Source organism: Rhinolophus sinicus, linkage group LG10 (assembly GCF_036562045.2).
Source record: "Rhinolophus sinicus isolate RSC01 linkage group LG10, ASM3656204v1, whole genome shotgun sequence".
In the NCBI taxonomy this organism is placed as follows: Eukaryota; Metazoa; Chordata; class Mammalia; order Chiroptera; family Rhinolophidae; genus Rhinolophus; species Rhinolophus sinicus.
In genome coordinates, this window is record NC_133759.1 from 71,983,426 (window position 1) to 72,007,621 (window position 24,196).

Below are 24,196 nucleotides of genomic sequence, written 5' to 3' on the forward strand. Positions count from 1 at the left end.
GAGTAACCGTAAGTCCCGGTTTTCCTGGCCAAGTCCTGGCAGGACTGTTGGCCCAGCATCCCCTTTCACTCTGGGAAGTGCTCGGCTTAGGACAATAAGCCATATACGAGACGTGATCAAACAATATGGTGAATGTTTGAATAAAAAAAATTATTACAGTAAAAGACACATTGCCATTAGTCCCCCTCAAAATACTCCCCCTCGCTTCGAACATACTTATCCCATCACTCTTGCCACTTTCTGAAGCAGTTCTGGAAGTCCTCTTTTGTGAGTGGCTTTAGTTGTGCTGTTGTAGCTGCCTCGATGTCCTGAATCATTTTGACTTTGGGGAAGAGCCAGAAGTTGCACGGTGCCAGGTCTGGTGAATAAGGTGGATGAGGACACACTGTAATGTTTTTATTTTGACAGAAATTGCCATATACCAGAAGCGATGTGTGACACGGAGCGTTGTCATGATGAGAACGCACACTTGAAAACACACCTTCCCTCAACCATAGCTCACATCCAACTGACGGCACCGAACAAGTTGAAATTTGTCACACACCGTTACTAAGTTTCGACGCTCCACTTCACACCGTGTTGAAGATCTCTGCCTTTCCGTTAGATGGCATGTGGCAGCAGCATTCACTGTAGTTTTTGATCACAACAGAAAGGCTCCATGTCACACATTGATTCTGGTAAGGCAATTTCTGTCAAATAAAAACATTACAGTGTGTCCTCATCTACCTTATTCATTGGATCTGGCACCATGTGGCTTCTGGCTCTTCCCCAAAGTCAAAATGACCGTGAAAAGTAAACATTTTTGAATTGATTCAGGACACTAGGCAGCCACAACAGGGCAACTGAAGACGCGAAAGAGGACTTCCAGAGCTGCCTCAGAAAATGGCAAGATTGATGGGATGTGTTCAAAGCAAGGGGAGTATTTTGAGGGGGATTAATGGCAATGTGTCTTTTACTGTGATACATTATTTTTTAATTTAAGCATTCACCTTATGTTTTTATCACACCTCATAGTCTTATGACTTGTTCTGGGAGATTCTGGGAAATTGAGGCAGGGAATCAGCCACCCGGTGCTTACTACAGAAGTCTCCACTCATAGGAAAAGGAAAATAAAAGCAACCCTGCTTCTCAGGACCATCAATGTGATGTTTAGAACAGTGCATTTTGTCCTTTTCTCTCTGCCTTTTTTAAAAAATTGAGTTTATTTGAGCCAAACCGATGACATGCTGGGAAGCAAGATCTCAAATGTTCCCAAGAATGAGTTTTGTGGTTTCTTCTTTTTCACCCCTAATTGATGTAGGAACCTCTTCAACCTGGAGAGAGTGGTTTGAGTAAGGTAGGGTTCATGCATGGGTGGAGGGATGTCCCCAAGCTAGGGAACTGCGGTTGTTACTGAGTTCTTCTGTCAGAGTTGTCCTTAGGCTCAGAGGCCCTGCTAAAGTCACATTAAGGATGGGTCAGAGGCTGTCTGAGCCTGAGCACCCCAACCCAGGAGCACCCGACCCCCGACAGTGGGTCCAGAGACTCCAAACTGCAGGCCCTTCCCCACCCCACCCTACCTTGTGCAGACGGGCGGGGCAGAAGTGGCGGAGACCTGCTTCACAGGCACTGCTTCGAGGCTGCCCTTCTCTGCTCTCATGGAGCTCAGGGGCTAGTGGGGGAGGCAGTTACTGATCAAACTCATCACAAAATATATCATTACAAAATACTGTGGACTTACACATTCAAAATATTCCCCAAAATTCTGGGTGTGGGATGGGGCTGCTCTAGCCCTAGCAAAAGCCCCAAAACGTGGGGCTGAGCAGGGCTGCTTCTGGGACTCCTGAGAGTAGCACAGAAGGAGGCTGCACGCCAGCCTCCAGCCTCTCAATCCCTTTGCTCATTTCAACCTCCTTCCTGCTCACGGCCTGCCTCCTCCCTGTCTATGACAGATTCTGTGTGTCCCCCGAAGGGTGACTCCTGTCCTATTTGGTCACATGCACACTGGCCACGGCCTCCCCAGACCTCTAGGCCTGGAGCCTGCGTGGTTGGCTGTGTTTCACATTGAGAAAAGGCTTCCAGGAGGAGTCATCCTGGAGGGAAGATGCCAAGATCTGTCTGTACCGCTGTGTCTGAGGGGCCTCTGGCGTGAGCAGTTGGATCTGTGGGTCTAAAGCACACACTGTGCTCCTTACCCCACATGGGGCCTCCTGCTTATCCCAACCCCAGGAAGCAGCATGTGGTCCATCGAGCTGGAAACGGAGCAGGCGTCTTTGACACCTCCTTCTCCACCTCCTCATCTCTAATCCATCACCAAATTCTCCTGATTTTCCTTCTCCAGGAGCTCTGGGCCACTGTCACTCACCTGGGTTATTGCAATAGCCTCCAAAATGCTCTCCCAGCTCTGCCCTCACTCCTTACAATCCAATCTCCAACAAAGCAGCCAGCCAGCTTTTCAAAGTGCAGTTCTCATCATGTCACCTCTCTCCCTTTTAAATCCTGCTCCTGCTAGCCTCTCAACATGAAGACAGCATTCCATCACCGCCTGGGAGCTCAACGTGACTTGGCTCCCCCTGTGAAGGTACCCCCCCAGGGAGAGTATGCACAATGAGGAGAGCTGGGGCCCAGGGCTGAGTCCAGAGGAGCCCCCACATTTCTGGGAGGGCAGAGGAAGAGGGGCCAGGAAAGGAAACTGAGATCCCCACCTGCAGAGGGGACCAGGAGGAGAAGCAGAAAAGCGGGTACCCCAGAAGCCAAAGTTGCCACGTTTTGAGAGGCGCCCTGGTCAGCTATGTCTGCTGAGAGGGCAGCTGATATGAGAACAAGAGCAGATTTAGTGATGTGGGAGAGCGCTGAGGGAGGAGGCAGCTGGCCACGAGTGGGAAGCGCAGACATCATGGCCAGTGTGCATGTGACATGCTGACAGATATGGAATTTCGTCACACCAACGAAAGCGATTTTCCCAGGAGCAGCATGGCTGCTGACCGGAGTAGATACGACGCCAAGAACAAATATGCCAGTCCAGGAACGGAGCAAGCTGTGGAGGCGGGCACAACCAGCTGTCTCTGCAATTCGCCACTAAGATCCATTGCTCCTTAAATACACACAGTTTTCAACGGGTGAATTTTCTGCAGGACCTAAAGTTTGAGGACAATCAAGGGAGGAAAAACTAACATTCCAGACCATCTGTCCAGGAACTGGAATTTGGGGGGATCTGGCTAATGAGCGGTGTAATCCCATAGCAGGGTTTCCCGACAGCAGTTTGAGAACTGCCTCCTCTAATCAACGTGCTATTTATTCACCCAACACATAAACCCCATTGAGTCAGCATGGGGCTGCTGTGCATTGGGAATACAGCAGTGAACATTCCGTTCCAGCAGTCAGGCCAGCATGGTTACACAGGGACACAGCTGCTGTGCATTGCACACACATGGACACATCCTCTCTGATCGGTGGTCAAGGCAGCCCTTCTCACCTGTGGGCTGGGTGAAGAATCGGAGCTGCTTGCCACTCCTGTTGGGGAACAGAGCAATGCGTCCTCTGACCCTCTTGACTTTGTCCTCTCTTGGAGAGCCTGGGCTTGAATCTGAGTTGCCAGCATAGAGCAGGCAGGGCCCTGAGACATTGTCCCATCCAAGCCCCATTTCCTTTCTAAGACGACATTAGGGCCTGTGGGGCAGGGCAGGAGCAGCTGACCTGAGAATGTCCTGTCTCTATTTCGGGGATAAGTGCCCTGGGTAATGATTAGTCCTGGTGACCCAGGCACTGGTCATTCATTGACTGATGAGGCCAAAGGCTGTGGCCAAAAGAGCTGAGGCTGCTTCAGGCTTTTCTCAGAAATCACCTCTCCACTGCAGCTCCCTTTCTTACGGTGGTGTTCCAGCCCTGTGCTCTTCACACTGGCCCAGGGGACCAGGCCTGAGCGGGAGGCTGTGGGCAGCATGTTCCCAGATGGCAGGCCCAGGCTCTGCCTGCTAGGTTCCAGACCTGAGACTCTGAGCTCTGGCTTTAGATTTCAGGTCCTGGGCTCCAGCTTCTGGGGTCCCCACCCTGGTTGTGGCCTGCAGCTGGGAGCTCTGGGTCCTGCCCCTAAGTTCTCAGGTCCAAGCTCTGGGTTCTGAGTCTGGGTATTAGACTCCAGTTCCAGGTTTTGTACCCAGGCTCCAAGCTCCTGTTCCACACTCCATACTCTGGGTTTTGAGTCTGGGTTCTGGGTTCCTTCATTCAGCTCCTTGGCATCAGGACAGGAAGGTGGTGGTCTCATTGGCTAGAAGGGTCACCCCTCCCCACCCATCTTAACTGGCACCCTGTGCTGGTCTGGAAGTAGGGCACTGGTTCTGTGGTGCTTTTCTTTGGTTTCTGCCTCTGCCCTACCCCCAAGCCAGTTCTCTGGAGATGGGAGCTGAGATGGCCACAAGCACCCATTGCTCAGACCCTGCAGAACTCACAGGACACATACATGTTAATGTCCCCAGATCTTCTTGGACCCCCTAGGACTAACAGAGACATGAATGGCAACTCCAGCGGTTGTGCAGCTCTACGGGCCTGTGCCCAGCCAGGCCTGCATCTCCTTCGAGGTAACCAACCGTGCGTGTTCCTCCCTAGCCCAGCCTGTGTTTCCTTGTGGAAGCTGAATTCCAACCTCTAACTCCCCCAGAAGTAAGTCACCTGACCAGCAGGCCAGGCCCCCTGCGGGGTGCACCTTGTGCTCACTCTAGGGGTGGGGGTGGCTGCAGGGAGCACCGACCCAGGGCTGCGTCAGCACTTTCAGTGGGCTCCAGGTGAGCAGCCCGTGCCTCTACCTGCCCCCACCCTGGCCCGGAGCACAGGTCACTGGGAGCCCCTTGCTGGCCAGTGCCTATGTCATATCCTCCCTTTCCCCAGCCCCAAGGCCATTAAGTGGGCTTGGACACAAGAGACAGGGGACAAGATTCTCTCTCAGAGGCTTGGAACCACATGGGTTTGGATCCCATGGTGTCCTCTATGAAGTCACACCTGCTGGCCAAGCCTGTGTCCTCTGTAAGATGGGGCTGTTGGAAGTTGCAGAGCAGTCAGCAAATGTGCGCTCTGTCCCTTCCTTCCCGCCAGGCACTGGGTAGATGGGCCCACACGCCTCCAGGCTTCCTACCTGGTGGGATGAGGAGAAGCAGTTCTGTGAACTTTCCTGACCACCCAGGAGTCTAGCTCTGTGCAGTGGCTTTGGAACACAGCCCGTGGGTTCACCAGCGGCTGCCCCTGGGCCTGGCCAGGCTGGGATGACGAGAGCCCAGGACCTCGAGGGGTTCTGGGAGCACAGAAACTGGGAGGAGGGAACTGGGTTTCCTTCAGCCCAGGGCTGCTGCAGGGGACATGTTGGAAGAGGGGATCACAGAGCGGATTATGGCAGAGGGACACACCCAGCCAAGCCAAAATGGGCCTCTGGGGTGGTGCGCTGAAGTCCCCAAAGGAAGAGTTGAGTTCTACTTCTGGAGAAAGAGATGGTGGACCAGCAGTGACAAAGAAGTGGCCTTGGGAAGTTCTTTGTGTTATGATTGTTTTTAGTCTTATCCTTTTAAAAAAAGTAAAGCTAAGGTGAAAGTCTCCTTTGACCTCTACCTCCAATCCTGGTGCCCTCCCCATCTCCTTGTCAGTTTGACATGTATCCTTTTAGAACATTCTCTCCCCTTTCTGTACACTTATAAGTCCCTGTGTGTTTGTGGTTTATATAAAGATTTCATGCACTGCTCTGCTTTTTGTTTTTTTTCTGAATAATGACACATTGTGGAGAACTTCCCACATCAGGACACACTGTACCCAGTTCCTTACCTGCTGTGTGACATTGCAGAGCATGGACACAACACCACCTGCTGTGTTACCTGACTTTCTACCCCCATCCACATTGGGCTGTTTGCCAGTTTTCAGGTCATAGACAACCGTGCAGGAATAGGTCTCCTGCCTGGGAATGAGCGACTCTCTAGTGGCACTGCTGGGGTCACACGAGGTTGTTTTTAATTTTTAGCAGAAACTCCCAAACTGCCCCTCAGGATAGCCATATCAATATCCCCTCCATGGAAGGGCCCTGGGGGTTGCTACAGCAGCCAGGCCCTCCCTGGGGTATATCACCAAGTCAGACAACATAAGTGCTGGTCAAGTTTCAGGGACGATTCCTTGTAGGATCCTGGGCTGGTCCCTTCCCCTCCTGCAGTGGTGGTTTCATCCCCACCAGGCTGTTTTATTGTGAGAACAAAAATGAGATAAAAGATGGAGTGTGCCTAACTTGGGGACCTCAGTAGATGTGAATTCCTCCCCCTGCAGGGGCTGACCTCTAGGGAGACTCTTCCACTTGACCCATGACCCCCATTCTCATGGGACCATCTCCTTGGTTCCTAAGAGTGACAGACATCATGAATCACTAGGGGGTCTGCAGAAGGATAGACGTGGCCTGCAGTATCTGCCAACTTTGAGAAGATACCCCATCTCTCAGCCAGTGTCCTCACTTCTCTAACCTTGGGCATGGAAGGGTGTTTCCTCCCACAGGGAGAAGTCCCAGGGCCCAGGGAAGGTCTTGGGCTTGTCCCTTCCTACCCTCATCTCTGGCCACAGACTGTGACCCTGGTGCTATGCGGTCCCTGGCCAGGGCCCCCACTGCCCTGTTGTTCCTGCAGCCTCCATTGGGACTATCTGAGGCTGCAGCCTCATTTGTCAGCCCACTAGGCCAAGGAAACACAGAAGTGACTAAGAGGCACGAGGTCCCTGCCAGCAGAGCACATACATCATATTGCCAGCAAGTAAATAAGAAACAGGATCATTACAGAGTGGGCTGAGTGCTGTGAAGAAAAAACACTGGATAGACTGGTAGAGAACAAAGTTGGGGAGCACTTCATATAGGGTGTCTTAGTCCGTTTCAGCTGCTACAATAAAAATACGTGAGACTGGATGGCTTATAAACCACAGAAGTGTATTTCTCACGGCTCTACAGGCTTCAAGTCCAAGATCAGGGTGCCAGCATGGTCGGGGGCTGGTGAGGGCCCTCTTCAGGCCATCTTCTCGCTGTGCCCTCACATGGTGGAGGGGTGAGGGAGCGCGTCCCTTTTATAAGGGCCCTAATCCCAGTCAGGACGCCTCCACCCTCATGTCCTATGCACCTCCCCTGCCCCACTACCTAACACCATCCCCTTGGGGGATGGGATTTGAACATATGAATGTGGGGGATACACACATTTAGACCACAGCACCAGGTGACCAGGGAAGGCTCCTCTGAGATGTTTAAGCCAAACTCTTCAATGAGCAGGGCTTTTGTGGGTGCAGATCTTGGAAATCCCATACAGAGTAACAAGTTTACACACATGGGGAAAATGTATTGGCTTGCCTAACGCCGAAGTCTAGGGGTGACTGACTTCAGGCATGTGTGAATTTAGGCATTTAGATAATTTTGTCAGTAATCTCCTTCCATCTCTCAGTCCTGTGTTGCCCTCATTTGCAGGCAGGTTCTCTTCCTACAGGTCCTTTCTGCAAATCCCCAGGAAATGATAGAAAATGACCAGGACTGGTATTCTGATTGGGTGAGAGGATCATCCCTGAACCATACTCACTGGTTGGGCCTGAGCATGAGCTCATGCCAACAGCCAGGGGTCAGGTCAACACAGCCAAATATGGACGGAGGGAGCAGAGGGCTGAGGCCCCTTCTCCTAGGAAGGCTTGGCTTCCACTTCTGGAGAAAGGCTCGGTGGGTCAGCAAACCCCATGGATCTCTCTCAGAAATTTCAAGGATGAGGAGCCCATTACATGATGAGGGTGAAGGGGGGCTGGGGATCCTAGTGGAGGGGACAGCAAGTGCAAAGAGCTGGAGTGGGGATGAGAGCTCAACCTATTGGAGGGGTCAGGAGGGCCACTCACTCCTCAGACACTTTCTCCAGGCTCCTGTGTCCCCTTGCTGCCTCTGTCAAAGCACCAGGACTCAGTCTGGCTTCTCGGCCTGCAGGCTGGGGCCCTCCGTCTGGGAGGTCTTCCCTGCTGCCCCTCCCTGTGTGAGGTTTCCTTGGCTTCCTGGGGACAGGAAAGACCATCCAGACAAAGCAGGCAAGGGGCAGAACCTGCCCCTACCACACCACCCAGTGTTCCCTACAAGGCCTTCAATGCCTCCAAAAGAACCGCAGCTAGAAACACAGTCACAAAAGAAGCAGAAGACAGCGACCAAACACTATTCAGATCAGAGACCGTAAGATAGCATGATGACATCTGGCAGAGGCACAGCTCCCCAGAGGGGCCTTCCCCTCCATCCCTTCTCTCTCTCTCTCTCTCTCTCTCTCTCTCTCTCTCTCTCTCTCTCACACAACACACACACACACACACACACACTCTGTGCAGTCAGGAAGAGAGATTCTGATAACAGGAAGTCAAGGGACACATCCTGAGGTCCCCAAGAGCTTCCGGGCACTGTGAACTTGGTGACAGAGGCAGTGCGGTTTGGGGGGAGGGGGGGAATACAAGGTACACAAGGAACACCCTCATGGCAGAATAACAATAATTATTATAATAACAATATCATACATCTAGGACAAACCCAGCTGCCCCAAACCGACTGCAAAATCTGTGTACGGAGGGGCTACCCACCTGCACCCCCAGGCTTTACTCATACCAGCTCCCTGAGGAGGGGCTGGCCCCTCTTCCTGCTCCCTGATGAGGCCTGGCACAGGGTGGGGAGGCTGGCACTGCCAACGCCGCCCCCGTGTTGGACATGCCTACACAGGGAGGAGTGTGGGGTGTGTCCATCTCCACCTACTGGCTTGGCTGTAAAGGATGGGTGGGCAAGCCTGTAAGGGACCAAGTGGTGGCAGCTGTGGGGTGTGGCTACTCTGAGCCCCTCTCCACCCCATCCTGACTCTTCCTACGGGCCTGCCCGTGGCAGGAAGACGCCAGGGACACTCATGGCACAGACAGGGCATGCAGAGCGGGCCTATGGCATGCTTGGCCCGCCAGGTGCCATGCAGCCAGCCTGGGCGGTTGGACAGCTGTCAGAGGACCGAGTGGGCAGTAGAGTCTGAGGTGCCCCCTTTGGGCTGGGCCGATGATTCAGTCTGTTGTGGGGCCTCCTGGGAGGTGGACCCTTGGGCAGGCAGCTGCAGAAATTCTGGAAGCACCAGGTCCTCTTTGCGGAGAAGGCCCCTTTGGTCATGAGCCCCGCTGCTTTGCACCCGGTTCAGCAGCTCCACCAGGCCTGGGGGTGGCCACAGAGTCAGGGGGCCCCCTGGTACAGACCTGCCCACACTAGTCCACCCCAGTTCTGTAGCCCATACTATTGCCACGGCCTCCCTGATCCCAGCACCATGCCCCTCCCGCCCCTGTCCCAGCTCCACTGGTTCCCCAACCCCAACGGCCCCCAGCCCGCCTGTTTCAGCCCCAGTGGCATCCAGCCTGGTCCCAACCCCCCTGGTCTTCTCTAGTCCCCACCATCCCCAAAGTACCTTCAATGTCACAGGTCTGTCGCTTCTCAGTGACACTACTGGGCGCCTTGGCCAGCAAGTTGAGGGGCAGTGGAGATGGATGGGTGGCCTTGTCCTGGGTTCTAGGTGGGCCTCCCTGAGAGAACTCGGGGTCAGAGCCACAACCAGGAGGGGAGGAGCAGCGCGCAGAAGAGGGGCGTCGCCTTTCGCTCACCTGGTTACAGCATGGGGATGTGACACTGGCTTCGGAAATCTTCGCACCTGCGGCAGAAAGCACCACCTTTTGTGTTTGCCTTCTATTTGGACCCCGTTACTCCTGGGCCAGAGCCGTCCCCAGGGGAAAAAGACCAGGGCCAATATCCCTACCTGGGATCGTGTGCAAAACCAGTCTCTGGGCAGCCATCGAGCTCACTAGCTTCCCTAGATCCAGCAGCTGCTTCTCACCTGGCTGCGGGGACAGGTCAGCAGCCCGCAGGACGGGCAGCCGGCTCCGGCCTCCCTGCCTGCCTGTTCAAGCTCCGCCCCCCGCTCCCCCCCCCTCCCCCCCCCCCCGCGACTCACCCGGCGCAGCTCCACCTGTTGTGGACTCAGGCCGTGCTTCGCTAGGATGGGCTGTAGCGCCTCCTGTAGCCGTTTGGTGGGCTTGGCGGAGATCCGCACCACGCGCTGCAGCGCAGCCAACTCGAGCCTGCGTGGGACCCTGGGGCTGCGGAAGGGTGGAGAGCCGACCCCGCCTCTCCCCCAACCCACCCACGCCAACCCCCGAGGCGTCAGAGTCTAAACTGGGGAGAAGGGCCAGCTGGCCTTGGGGCCTTAGCCCACCGGGCGGGGTTAGCACAAGGGGCGGGACCTGCAGGGGAGAACAGCAGCTTGAACAAGACCTGGACCCAAGCCTGGACTGGGGGCACTCACTCGAAGGTGATCCTGTTTTCCAGCCGCACTTCCTGGTCCGCCAGCACTGTGCAGTCCTGATCCAGGACCAGGGCCTTCTGCAGACGCCAGGCAGGGTCTGAGTCCCTCCCCCACCCCTAGTTAGCCCTGCTGCGGAGGGAACCACCCTCACTTCCTCACTGGCCACCCTAAGGGTCAGAGGGAAGGGCAGATGGGCAGGTGAGCAGTAGAGATGCGAATGGGGCAGAGGCCAGGCTGGAGTAGAAGCCTGGCATGGCCAAGGCCAGGGAGAAGGGTGGTGAGAAAGCTGGACAGACTTGCAAAAGGAACAGTTACGGGAAACATGGGGGTGGGGTCAGCACGAATGGTAATGGGGTTGCTTGGGCAAAGGAGCAGGCTTAGGTCCTGGGTCACAGGGCACCTCTTCCTGGGCCAGGATAGTATCTGCCTCCTGGACAGCTGCTCCTTGTCCCTATGGCATGTGAAACCCACCCAGACCAGCTAGACGAATTTCCTTCCTCACCACCCACCTTTGGTCAGCCACCCAGGCCTTGTCCCTTTTTGGACACTTGACCACTTCTCTCCATCCCCACCTACTATGGACACTTCTTGTCTCTTCAGTGCAAAAAGGGCTCTTCCCCCAAGATCTCTGTGAGAACAGGAGGATGTGAAGTGCCTGACACATAGTAGGTACATAAAGAGTAGCTGTAGTGATTACTGCCCCCAGAGGCCCCATGCCTGCACCAGCTGGGGGCAGGGAGGCAGCCCCTCCCCTGCCATAGGCCTGTGTTGTGCTGCAGGGACAGGTGGGGTGTGGGTGGTGAAGTTATATTTAGTAAACATGAAAGCCCATCTGGGCTCTGGCGGCTGCCTGGGAGGCCTGAGAGTGGGCGGAGCTCTTCCCACTGCTGCCCTCACACTCCCATGTTCCAGGCCCCTGAACATGCCCTGCACTTCTTACCCATCAACAGGTCTTCCCTTAAACTCTTCCTTCTGCCTGGAATGTCCTCCCCCCACAGCTCTGACAGGCAAACTCCTCCTCATCCTCGTTAACTGCTGCTTCTTCCAGGAAGACTTCCTGGGACAAACCAGAAATGTCTACCGTGCTCCAGAAACACTCTGGTGGTTGGATTCCTCCTCCCTGATCACATTCTGCCTGGCTCACCTCCAGCTGATAGACCTTGGGGACAGAGCTCAGGCCCAGGTCCCTCTGCCCACCCACCTGGCAGGGCCTTAGTACTTGTCTACTGGTTGATGAAATCATGTTGGGTCTTCTGGGATGCAGCATCCTTCCTTTAGCTCCCCCTTACTGGGTGGTTTAATTTAAAGTTGCGTTTTTCCTAGTCTCCTTGTTAAAGCTATGCTAGTTTGCACCTAAGGGAAAGTTTTTCATAGTTGTGCATGGGTGCTCCTGGTGACAGAGGAGGTGAGGGTTCCCCCAAATGGTCATTTCAGGGATGGGCAATCAGCTTGGAGTGATGCGGAAAAACCCAGCTCCAGCAGCGCTTCTCCCTACTCTACCTCCCAGAGATTGTCACTGTGAGGATGATGGGTAAAGCTGGAAACCAGGATGGGGGTGGGGTAGGGATAGGATTTTCGGGGGTTAAGAGTGCATATCTGAGTTTCAGTTAAGAGTTGGTGCTGGGTTGATTTGGAGTTGGGCGTGCGGGGAGGGAGTAGAGTTAGGAAAGGGGTGGGAATAGGGGATGGGGTTGCAATTAGGGTTGGTCCAGGGGATTAGGAATGGAATTAGGGTGGAGGTCATAGCTGAGCACAGAGAGAAATATGATTGGGCTCAGCATCAGGCAGGGAGTTAGAGTTGGGGACCAGGCCAGGTTCGCACCTGCTCGTTGCCCACCAGATAGACCTTGATGTCAGGTAGAGAGAGGCCACGTTTCTCACAGATGCCTGCCAGCATGGCCCGGATGGTGAGGCCAGGTCGGGCCAGGGCCAACGAAGCTGTGCCATCGGGCAGGTACACGCAGCAGTACTTCCCTGGCCGGCTTTCGCTCTCACCTTCTGAGCTCCCAAGGCTCTTCCGGTGGCTCTGATTCAGGGCAGGAGTGGGGGGAGGTCATGAATACACATGCAAGAACATGCAGACAGGTGAGCTCACTGGGGCACACACATGTACACATGCACACACACGTCCAAGAGCACACCTATAGGCAAGTAAGATAGTCCTTCTCCAGGAACACGTGTGTGCTCACCCAGGCACACAGGCACCCAGAGGCAAGTCCACCTACTGACCCCCACACAGGCACCGTGTACACCTCGACTGAAGAGGATGTGCACCCATGACATGCATGGAGACAATGTGATAAGTACAGGAAGAAAGTAAGGACGCTGAGGGATTGGCTTGAGGGGTCAGGGGGTGGGAAGTGGGGACAGTGACTGGGAATGATGGCGGCCGCCACACAAAGGGGCCTGAGTAGTGGCCCTAGACCACACTTCGTCTCTCCCGGCAGTGGGCTCACCTCAGATTTGCTGCTGACGAAAGCAAGGAAGCCGAGGTCCAGACTGGCGGAGGAGTTGAGGGAGCCCTGGGACTCTCGCCGCAAGGCCGAATTTGCTGCGGTGCCCGCCAGTTCTAGAAGAGAGGGAGCAATGAACAGGGCAGCCCCCCACCCCCACCCCTCTGCTGAGGCCTCTCCCCAGCCGGTGGACACTGTTGGAGGTCTCCTGCATGGGTCTAATGTGGCTTGGGTTCCTGCAAGCAATGCTATTGAGGGGGCTTCCCAAACTTCTGGGGTCTAGCCGGGGAACCGAACCACGGGGGAAACGTGGTGGTCACAGGTACCTGTATTTATTTCGGTTTTCACAGACTTACAGGCTGTGGGACAAGTAGGAGGAAGGGGGAGTTCTCAAGGCTTGCCCAAACTCCCGGCCCCCACTCTGCTATGAGGACCACTCCCGCTCTCACCCCTGCGGAAGGACTTGCGGAGCTGGCGGCCCTCAGCCGGCGGTAGCTGTCCCAACTCCTCCACACCCAGCGGCAGCGAATTCCCGGGCTTCAGCTTCGGCTTCTGCAGGTACAGGGAAGACGCTGGCACGAGTCTGGGCGCTAGCCTGCACACAGACGGTGGGCAACCCCCGCAGATCTGCACCGGGCCCCTTGATCCCTACAACCCATCGTCCGCACCTTCCTCGTCGCGTCTGGGCTGCCGAGGCGCGAGGAGCCAGGTTCCGGTAGGGGTCGTCCCTCCGCCTCCGCCAGGAGGCACTGGCGGTACAGCGGGGACTTGACAAAGCGCGCATAGCTGTCGAACTTCATCAAGTTGAAGATCTACGGGGTGGGAGCCCGGGCGGTGAGCCGGAGTCACCAGCCAGGCCCCCGGGGTTGCGTGGGTCCCCAACCTAGGGAGCCAGCCCCTAGCCCCGCACCCCCACCTCCAAGGCCCAGGCCCCTCCTGTATCCCGGCTAGGCCCCGCCCCTGGACCCTTCTTCACCGCAGCTTTGGTACCTACCTCTGACTGGCGCCCTGTCCCCGCATTTATCTGGCTCGGTGCCCACGTCCAAATTTGTCCCCTTCCCTACTCCACGCCGCTCAGGCTCCGCCCCTGGATCTGCGCCCGCCTCTGCTTCATTGTGCTCCCTTCCTGGGCCACACTCTCTCACCTGAAGCTGCTGTGCCCGGAACATGTCCGGTCGGGGCTCGGCCAGCACCTCTTCGCCGAGCCAGGCCTGCCGGTCAATGTTCACCGGGCTCAGTGCCTGGCTGGACAGGAACTCCTGATAGATGTTGCGGGCCTCCTGAGCTAGCTGGGCAGGAGGAACAGGAGAAGGTCAAGGGCACCGCCCACGCCCTGGTCCCACCCCTCTGCCTCAGCTCCCCCTTCCCCCTACCTGTTGGGTGTCACTGGCAGGGATCTGCTGGAAGCGCTGGCAGGCCTTCCAGAATGTCACGTTCTCGGCACTGAACTCCTTCTTCAGGAACTCCTGGGGAGGGGTGGGTGAGGAGGAGGCAGTCAGAGTCACAGAAACTCAGTCAGGGGATTTGGTCAAAGAGATTGGGATAGAGACACAGGGCTAAGAGGCCAAGCCAGACAGGCCAGACAGACAGATGGGGCCAGATCCAGAGGCACAGAGAGAAAATGAGTAGCAGAGACAAGGACAGAGAGAAGCAAAGTTCCCAGCTGGGAGAACAGGGAGAGGGTGCCAAAGAAAGGCTGGAAGACAGAAGAGTCCCACTGACCAGCCTGAAGCTCCATCCATGCCCTCTTCCATGTCCCAACACCCCCTCACCTACACCCCCAGTGGCTACTACCTTCCACCCTCCCTATCGCACCCCAGGTCTTACAGTGAAGTAAGCCAGGCCCAGTGGGTCCTGCAGCAGCCGCTCAAAGGACAGGCCCCAGCTGGCCACAGGCTGCTCCTCGGTGGGGAAGGAACTGCTGGGGCCACTGGGGAGGCTGTGGATGCTGAGGGAGCTGCCTCGGCCCTCGCCCTGGCCCTTGGGCCCTGCCGTGCTGCTCAGTTCTGCGTGGGGATGGACAAGTGGAGGTGAGCCTTTTGGCCTTCCCCAGCCCTTAGCCCAACCCCATCTACAGATACTTTCTGTGGAAAGATAGCAAGTAGAAAGGGTATCCCCACCCCATTTCCACATACACCACCCGCCACCCCCAGCCAGACTTCATACACTCTGTCACTTACCTCCATCTGAGACAGCTAGAACCTACAAGAGACCCAAGGTAGAAAATCAGAGTAGAGCCCAGGGTGGATTTTCAAAGACAGTTCTGGCCCCGGCCCCCAGGACTGGAGCTGTGTTTTCCTCTGCCTGGAGGGCTGTGCTGGGCATTCCCAGCCAGGTCACTGCTTGCTCAAGGTTTTGCTTAGGCTGTCCACAGCTCTCCTTCCACCATGTGCCAATCCCTGTGTGCTGGGACTTATGCCTGGTATCCTCCAATGTCCCCTGGCTCCCTCCTTCTCCAGCGCCTGCTGGGTGAGCCCAGGTGTACATATAGCATGGTTATGTAGGATAGGAACACAGACTTTGAATCCTGTCTCTGCCACTTACTAGCTATGTGACTTTGGGCAAATTACTTGTCTCCACCTGGAAATAGGGGATGATGATAATAGTAACTTACTTCCTGGGGCTGTTGTGAGGACCAAATTAGTTTAAAGCATTTACAGCATCTGGAACAGTGGCCAGGATGTGGGAAGCGTTATATCAATGTTTGCTCTTGTCTTTGAGGATGGAGAGGTATCTCTGTAGCTGATGGTCTCCTTATTGCAACCGTTTCCTCTTGAGGCCTACGGTCTCCCTTGAGTCCCATCCCTCCTTGGGTAGGTACAGGATGCTATTTTATACTGCAGAACAGTTGTTCTCAAACTTCAGTGTGCATTAGAATGGCTGGGAGGGACCCACCTCCAGGGATTCAGATTCAGTAGGTCCAGGATGGGGCCTGAGACTCTTCACTGCTAACAAGCTCCTAGATGATGCTGACGCTGCTGGTCCATGGGCCACACTGTGAGTAGCATTGCTGTTGAGGCCCACTCCATCCTTCCCCCCCCTCAACGCAAAATCTGAGTTCTCTGGGAATCCCAACTATTAGTGAAACAGAAAAACCCTCCTTTCAAAATGACTCTTGCTTGGTCTTCCCACCTTCCCAGCAGCTCCTCCAGCTTCCTCGTCATCTCCTACCCACACAAGGTGGCCTCTACCCCTCCCTGACTCTGTCTTGGGCCCTTTCTTCCACCCACATCTCCCCAAATTCCTGCTAACATCTCTGCAAAGTGTCCCACAAGCCCGTCAAACTAATCCAGTCCCAAACGGAAGCCACCTCCTGCCACCACAGCAGGGCACCCAACCAGCTTCCTTGCATCTCGTCTTTCTTCCCAGCACCTGAGCTCCCGACACCAGGGCTTGAGTCATCCCCAATTCTTCCCTCCCTCTCGCCTCCTACATTTTCCCTAGGTCGTCATGGGAGCTTGCACTACCTTCCCTTCTTTCCATCCCTGCTGGAAACAGGTCTGCAACCACCCCCACCGCCATCCCTTGAAGCCTCTCCCTGCCTTCCTGGCTGCCATCTCTCTCTCTCTCTGATCCCCACTCACACCAGGGGCACTCAGGTCACACGGAGGAGCTGGCCTGCAGGTATGTAGGACATTACTAATATCTTGGGCCTCAGAATGGTTTTTTCTTTTTAAGTTTAAAGAAGTTTCCCTCACTTAAAAATCAATAGTTTTACAGAAAACCCCAGCTTTCTGTCTCCCCTTTATGACTGTAATGCCCCAGCTATCCTGAGTTTCTTCCAACATGGCAACCTTGGCTGGCACCGAACAGCAACCAGTGCCTAGAAGGGGCACTGGTTGCCCCTCAGAGGTCCCTGGGGCCAGTTGGATGCATTTGTGTTACTTATGGAGGCAGGCACTGCTCTGGACTGCATGAGTTCAAATCTGTGCTGTGTGACCTTCGACAGGCTACTTCACCTCTCTGTGCCTCAGTTTCTTCCGCTATACAAATGGAGCAAATAATATTCCTAAATTTCTTTTGCCAGTAGCTGTTTTCTTGAAACTTTTGAGTTGTCTGGGAGAGTTGAGACCATCTGAGAGCTTTCATTACTAAATTCTAATCATATTTAGAGATTTAAAAAAACCTGATTCCCCCTGTAAGATTATAGATTTTTATATTGGCGAAGACTATCCAGTTGTGAATAGGTTATTTCCTGATCAAAAGGCCAGTTATATTTTGCATTAGTTCAAAGCTTTTCCAAGGGCCGCAGGTCCTTGACTATTTTTACAATATAGCAAGACCTATTAAAATAGAACGGCAATGCAAACAACTTTCCTCTTTTGAGGACTTTCATTAAATTCTGTTCTTGACTTCAAAGGGTTGCTGTGATTAAATAAGTTACATATATATACAGAGGGTGTCAAAAATGTATACACATTTTAAGAAAGGAAACCTGTATTAAAATGATAATACTCAATATACAAGTATACCGATAACAAAAGATGAATACAAATTACGTTTGACTCCTGCAATTACAAGAGGTGCTCACAGTGGTTACCATCAGCGTCCAGACACTTCTGATTACAGCGAACTACTGCTTGAGCAACGTTGACCAAAGTGTCCACTTTTATACATTTTTTGGCATATATATATTATATATATAATATATAATATATAGTATATGTTATATATGTCATATATATATATATATCTCAGAATACTATCTGCCAATACCAAAGGAACATTACTATTGTTGTTGTATTAGTATTGGTGTCTGACCCTGCTCCTGCTTTCAAATTTGCAATCCCTGCCATAGGGGAAAGAGCACAGGTGTCAGGGTCTGTCAGACCTGGATTCAAATCCCGGCCCTGCCCTTCTCTAGTTTCATAACCGTGGGTTCCTCCCTGAGCCACGTGTCCCACCTGGAGCACTGGGATAGGACGAGGGAAGGTTTGGGCAGGGCAGGGTTGGGCCTGGAATCTTTTCCAGCACACCCCGCCCTGGCCGCCCAGCCTTGCCCTCCTGCCTCAGTCTCCCCTATCCATCCCATGGCTGCATCCAACTCATCTCCCGAGGCTGCATGACAAAGTCTCAACTGTTGGGGTGTGCAAGGACGACGGAGTCCCCTCCAGCCTGCTCTTTCCCTTCCTGGGAGCTCCCCTGATCCCCGCACCTGCCTGTCCAGGCTGCTTTGCGGCCCTTCCCAGCCACTGTGCTGCTGTCTGTCCACGCCCTCCTCCCAGGTCTCTGGGAACCATCCTGACTCCCCTCTCCTCCCCATCCTCGGGTGCCACCTGGCCCTGCCTTCTGCCACACCCACTGGCCTCTCTCTGGCCTGCCCTCTAACCTGGGACTCAGCCTCTCCTTTGCTCAGAGCCCCCACAGCAGCTGGGGCAGGCAAGGACCCCAGAGAGCTGACAACCTCTGACCTGCCCCCAGTTCCCAGCCCACACTCCTATTTTGTTTTATTCTTTGCATTAGGTAGAATTGACTTTCTGTATCTTTAGGTGGGGCTGGCTCCCAGGGTCTTCCTGGGCCCCACTCCCTGCCCTGGGAGACGGAGCAGGCGCTGGGTTGTAGCTGAAGCTCTGCCTGGGCCTGACTAATGAACCCCTTCAGCCCCCCTCTTTCCCTCCCCCTCATTTCCACCCTACACTTTATCAAACTTTTCTGTTTTCCCCGCACCCCTACACACTCCTGCTTCCTGCTTTGCTGTTTCCTCTGCCTGGGTATCTGCTCCTGCTCCCCCGCCCAATGGCTCTCCAATATATGCCCGTTGATATTAGTCACCCACAAACACCAGCCACCCCAAATCCCCCTGCCCACCGCGCTCGTCTGGGCCTCTCTACCTTGCCAATCTGGTGGCTCCCAGAGGGCAGGCCTGTAGGAGGGAACCCACCTGAACTCCCTCCCTCCTTGCCCCGCGGCTCCCAACCAGCCATCAGGGCCCTGAGCAGCCCTCCTCTGCCCTCCTAGGCGGACTTGGCACCCCCCCATCAGGGATGCCCCACCACCGAGCACCCCATCTCTGCAGCCTGCATTCACCTTCCTGAGCCCCTCCTGCCCCACTGGTTGTTGATCTATGTGGTTGGGGCTGAGACAGGGTAGGGACCAAGATCCAGAGGGAGTGGTTCCAGTTCTATTATTCCAGGGCAAGTGACTTCCCTTCTCTGGACCTGTTTCCCCCTGGGGAGCATGGACTCGGCATTCCCAAACTTCTGGGGCTGCTGGGAAGGGCGAAGGAAGCCCGTATGTGAAAACAGCAAGCATGCAGTGGTCAGGGGCTCCGCTGACCTCATGCTGATGCTGCTGGCCGTGGTCTGACCTGCCCAGGCTCCCAGGCCTGGGGCAGTTGTGCTGAGCAGGGCTGGCCTTGCCCCACCCCGGCCTGCCTGAGGAGAAGTGGTGAGTGAATGGGAGAAAAGGGGAAGAGAGGATGAGGAAGGGTGTGGTGGCCAGTGACACCTCTGACCCATGGCCAGGCCTTGGTTTGCCATACTTTTTCCTTAGGAAATGGGCCCTGGAGGAGCCCCTGGTATCTGAGACTACTACGATGAAGGTGGCTTAGCATTTCTGAGCTCCAGTTGTGTGACAGGCACACTCTGACAGCACATGTCCTTGTTCTCACTCCATCCTCACATCCTGATCCTATGTGGCAACTGGTACTACTTCCATCTCACAGGTGAGGAAACCTAGGTCCACAGAAGTCATGCCGTTGGAAAACGGCTGAGCTGAAGTTGGAACCCAGGTGTGCCTGACTCTGGAGCCTGAGGTCTTCCCTCTGCTAAGCTGCCTCCCTGGGCAGACCGATGTCCCAGGGGAGCTGGGAGGCCCAGGACTTCAGCCCTTGGGCCATAGTTGAGCCAGGTCAATTGGGAGTAAAGGGCCCAGCGGCTCCTCTTGAACTCTGACCCCTGGAGGGGTCAGCTCTCAAAGGGAGGGCCGATTTACTGAGCATCTTCTGTGCTGGACACTCTACTATCGTCTCATTTCATCCCAGCTTAGAGAACTGAGGCCTGAGATCCTCTCTGGGTACATCCACAGAGAATCCTGGGAGCCTGGCCCTGTCAGTCCAAGCGGACCCCAGCTTTGGCCCCTTTGTAAGGCCACCCTGCTTCCCAGGACCTGGCCTTGAGCTGGACCATGCAGAGGTATAGTGGGCTCTACCGTGCACGTCTCCTTGTCAGGTGGGGAAGACAAACTGGGCCTGCTGAGAGTGACAGGACACAATAAACCCTCATCCCGTGTTTCCCCACATCTGGGCCTTTCCCCAGGCCATGCCCTCCTCCAGCTGGCACACCCTTTCAGGATATCTTACATGCCACAGGGCACCAAGTGAGTGGGGAGGTTAGTTCTCCCTCCCCAGGTCCCTCCCAAGCTTTCTCTACCCCTGACCAGTGGCTGTTACCCAAACCCGAATCTGAGTCTGGCATTTGTGTCCGTGCATTCATGTCTTGCCAGCCTGGGAGCTGCTTGAGGTCAGGGGCTAGGGTGATGGGCTTGGGTCTTGAGAGCCTGGGACAGGGTCGGTATAGAGCAGGCCCTAAGGAGGGGTTGTTGATTGAATGAGTGAGTGAACAAATGAAGTGGCATTTGGGGCTGTGTGACATCTCTGGCAGGGGGGTTGGGAGCCATCTCTAAGTAACAGGTTTCATTGCAACTGCCTGACAAGCTGAGTGGCAGAAAGACAAGGCTGACAAATGAAGCTGCCTCTGCAGGGAATGGCAACGGGTAGGGTGGTGGCAGGGAGAGGTGGGGGAGGACAGAGCCAGGTGGTTCAGGGAGGCGGAGGAGCCCTGGCATTGAGACAGACCAGCCGGGTTCAAATGCGGGCCCCTCTACTTGCTGGCTGCCCTCAGGAAGTCATTTCCTCCTCTGAGCTCCGTCCATGGAAGAAGCCAGATGCCTGGCTTGCAGCTACTTCTCTATGCACATCCCTGCTACAAATGCCCTGCCTGTCCGTCCCTGCCCATCTCAGCTGTGCATGGCCTCAGAAAACTCCTGATGACCAGCAAGTAGCCAACCTGTGGCCCCCGGGATTCCCAGAGGCAGCACAGAGCGTTTGGAATAGACCCAGGAAGGGCAAAGATAAACTGATGTGTGCAGGTTGCTGAGAGGAGCTAGGGCGCCCATGGGTTTGCTGGGGCTGCGGGCAGAGCTTGGGTGCCCGCTTTGCCCTGAATGACTTTGGGTAGAGCAGCTATGGTTGATACAGGAGGGGCAGAGGCTGGGTCTGTCTCTGGCACCCTCAGTTGCCCTTTGGGGTGGGTGTGGGAGTGGGCATGGACTCCAAGTGTCATGCCTTCAGAATAGGCTCACGAGGCCCATGGGTTCCTGAACTTTCAGTTAGGGTGACAGTAGAGACAGTGAAGTGGGGACTGGACCAGGTTGGAGGGGCCTGCCTCTCTCCCATCCAGCTAGCCTGGGGCTGGGCCATAGAGATGCTGGAAGAAGGGGAGATGGAGACAGATCTTGAGAATTAGAAGGGAGGAGTGGGGTGGCTCAGCTTCTTGGTGAGGCAGGGAATCTTTGAAGAGGGGCTGAGAATGAAGGGAGGGCATTAGGCTGACATTTATGGCCCCCCCCCCCACAAACACAATGGGTCGGGGGCCTCATATTCACCATTCCACTTAATCATGTCAATAAGCCTTTGAGGCCTGTTCTAATCTCTTCATTTTAGAGATGAAGAAAAAGAAACAGGGTCGGAGAGAACCCCCTAGTAAGGGCCAACAGAGCAGATACTGGAACCCAGGTCTCCCTAGACCCGCTGGCTTTGTCCCACAGTACTAGGCTGGGGCTAGGTGGGATGTTAGAACATAGTCTGACCTTCCTGGGGTTGTTGGAAGGGGCTGGGGACTTGCCAAGTGAGCTGGTATCCTAGGGAGAGAAGGGAGGCCCAGCACAGCCTGCCTTATCTGTTGAATGAATAAAGAAGCTGGACCTTCCAAGGGCAGCTCTGACCTGGGGACCAAGCAGCCAGGGAGAGGGTGTAGGGGGTGGAGCAGCTGCAGTAGCAGCCAGGGGCATCCTAGTACCCAGGCACCACTACCCTTCCCGGTAGTCCAGGAATAGAACAGACAGAAACTGAACCAACCTGGCCTAACCCTTCCAACCCATCCCAGACTGCCCAAGGACTGCTAATTTTGGCAGGAAGCCTCTGGAGCAGGTTCAGCCACAGGGCAGTGACCCAGTGAGGGCTGCCCCTGACCTGACCTTGGGCATCAGGACATGGGTGAGGAGGGGAGGGCTAAAGTTAAATGAGATGTGAGGGCTTGGGCCACCATGGGGGGTGTGCAAGGAAGAGGCATGCCAGGTGTCCCTGCTATGTTAGGATACAGGCAGCCCCAGGTAGTGCCAAAGTAGCAGGAGAGGGAGCAGTGGGGGCTGAACCAGAAGCCTGTGCCCGCTGTGCTCTGGTCCCATCCCCAGGATCGCCCCAGGTCCCCAGCAGGCCATTCTGGAAGGTCTTGGGCTGAGGGCAGCAGGTCCCACCGCTGCTGTCTGTACCCAACTTCTCCCGCCTGCTAGCAGCATGCAGGCTGTTGCCCAGCCCTGCCGGGTGTGTTCCTGGGCTCCACCCTGGGTGTACCCACCCCTCCTCATGGACCTGGCCTGGAGCCCACACTCACCATGCGCCCGTTGGGGACGCCCAGGTGCTTGGGCTTCCCTGGCATGCCGCAGCTGTTCACCGGTCCCCGCCACGGGGGGTGCCCACCATGGGGACTGTGGGCAGCACCGGCCAGAGCTTGCAGGGTGGCGGGCAGGCAGCAGAGAGAGCCCGGCTCTGCTCCTGCGGGCCCTCACATCCTGAAACACCAGCTCACTACCTCTTTTCTTTGCCACAGGAAGTGTCTCTATAGAAACCGAACCACAGAAAGAAGCAAGGTCTAAGAGAGAGAACGCCTCTTCCTACACACACACACACACACTCATGCACACACACACACACATACATTCACGCACACACATGCCACCAACGCAACTTTGGCAGCACCCCACACAGGCACCAACACACAGCAGAGGGTTATGTGTGCCCAGTGAGGAGCCCAGCCTGGTCTGGCCCTGCCCAGGGAGCTCCATGGCCATGTCTGGGCACACAGAAGTGCATGCTCACACACCCAGGCACCTTTGGGACACCCTGGCAGGGGCTCCCATGGACATGTGTACATATGCACCGAGTATCCACACGTGGGCCTTACTCAGCACACACTTATCTCACATCTGCTATGTGCTGGGCCTGTGCCCACTCAGCAGTCGTGCTCATGCAGTGACTTACTACCCCTATTCCCCAGATGCTTCCCAGGCATGTGCCCAGGTGTGAAGACAGATGGACACCTTGTATGCATGGTCATGCACGCACACCATTCCAGTGTGTATGTCATAAACATACAGGCTCTCCCTCGTAAGGACCACCTGATGTTCAGTCATATATATATATATATATATATATATATATATATATATATATATATATGCATAGTCCTATGGACATAATGCCTGACAGGCATGCCTGCACACAGGCACATGTGTATCACCCAGGCAGGGCCACAGATAAGGTTTAATTGTGCCCAAAGACACATGTGCATTTACACTCCTTTTGCTCACATCCTCTTGCTCACATATAAATTCCACCACAGTAGAACCTTTTCAACTGAAGAGTGCCACCCTGTCCTCTCAGCCTGGCCCTTTTAGCGTGGCCCAGACCCAGATGAATGTGGGCCTTTTAGCCAGCGTCCTCAGTTTACCTCTTTCTTACACATGCACCTACTACAGGGACTTGCATTTTACTTTAAGTATGGACTTAGAAATCTCAAGTCACCCACTCCTGTTTGGGCCCCTCTCTACAGGGATAAGGTAACACCCTCTTAGCCCGAGACACCCACATTTGTGACTCCTATGCTTACAATTATCCCATTGCCTCATTTTTGTGTTTTTTTTAAAAAGATTTTATTGGGGAAGGGGAACAGGACTTTATTGGGGAACAGTGCATACTTCTAGGACTATTTCCAAGTCAACTTGTTCCTTTCAATCTTCGTTGTGGAGGGCGCAGCTCAGCTACAGGTCCAGTTGCCGTTGTTAGTTGCAGGGGGCACAGCCCACCATCCCGTGCAGGAGTCGAGGAATTGAGGAATTGAACCGGCAACCTTGTGGTTGAGAGCTCACTGGCCCATGTGAGAATCAAACTGGCAGCCTGCGGAGTTAGGAGCATGGAGCTCCAAGCGCCTGAGCCACCAGGCCGGCCCTCCCATTGCCTTCTTGAAAAAGGTGCTGTTCCTTAACTGGGAGTTGAAAGGCCCTTTGAGTTCTGGCTTCAGCCAAACTCTCGCCCACCTTCTCAGTCATTCCAAACTGTTTGCCTTCCTTATGCTTTCAAGCATCCCTCCTGCCTTTGCATTTCCTGTCACCTCTCCCAAGGATGTCTTTCCCCTTTATAAGTAAACTACTCAT

At 54.9% G+C, this 24,196-nt stretch overlaps 1 protein-coding gene across 3 annotated transcripts; it reads right to left on the bottom strand.

Annotated features, from left to right (window-relative positions):
- Positions 1–8,468: 8,468 nt before the first annotated feature.
- Positions 8,469–22,604, bottom strand: RGS14 (regulator of G protein signaling 14). Of its 3 annotated transcripts, XM_019710996.2 has the most exons (15): positions 22,378–22,604; positions 14,947–14,968; positions 14,594–14,772; positions 14,140–14,232; positions 13,912–14,055; positions 13,435–13,578; positions 13,216–13,318; positions 12,770–12,882; positions 12,136–12,339; positions 10,314–10,390; positions 9,963–10,089; positions 9,768–9,849; positions 9,616–9,662; positions 9,423–9,537; positions 8,469–9,175 (listed from the first exon to the last, which is right to left on the bottom strand). In XM_019710996.2, exons 1-15 carry the CDS (start codon positions 22,420–22,422, stop codon positions 8,973–8,975), a joined length of 1,698 nt encoding a protein of 565 aa, XP_019566555.2. In that variant the 5' UTR covers positions 22,423–22,604; the 3' UTR covers positions 8,469–8,972. The 3 variants fall into 3 exon arrangements, with proteins under 3 accessions (XP_019566555.2, XP_074169508.1, XP_074169507.1); XM_074313407.1 differs by lacking the exon at positions 14,594–14,772 and having other exon boundaries at positions 22,378–22,557; XM_074313406.1 differs by having other exon boundaries at positions 8,822–9,175; positions 9,423–9,662; positions 22,378–22,563.
- Positions 22,605–24,196: the final 1,592 nt, after the last annotated feature.

What these genes read in the sequence shown, in the direction of transcription:
- RGS14 (XM_074313406.1), bottom strand. Translation starts at nt 22,422, where the DNA reads ATGCCAGGGAAGCCCAAGCACCTGGGCGTCCCCAACGGGCGCATG. An exon ending in GCGTCCCCAACGGGCGCATG is followed by an intron (nt 14,969 to 22,377) that starts GTGAGTGTGGGC and finishes GGTCTCTTGTAG; the next exon opens with GTTCTAGCTGTCTCAGATGG. An exon ending in TCGTCAGCAGCAAATCTGAG is followed by an intron (nt 12,340 to 12,769) that starts GTGAGCCCACTG and finishes GCCCTGAATCAG; the next exon opens with AGCCACCGGAAGAGCCTTGG.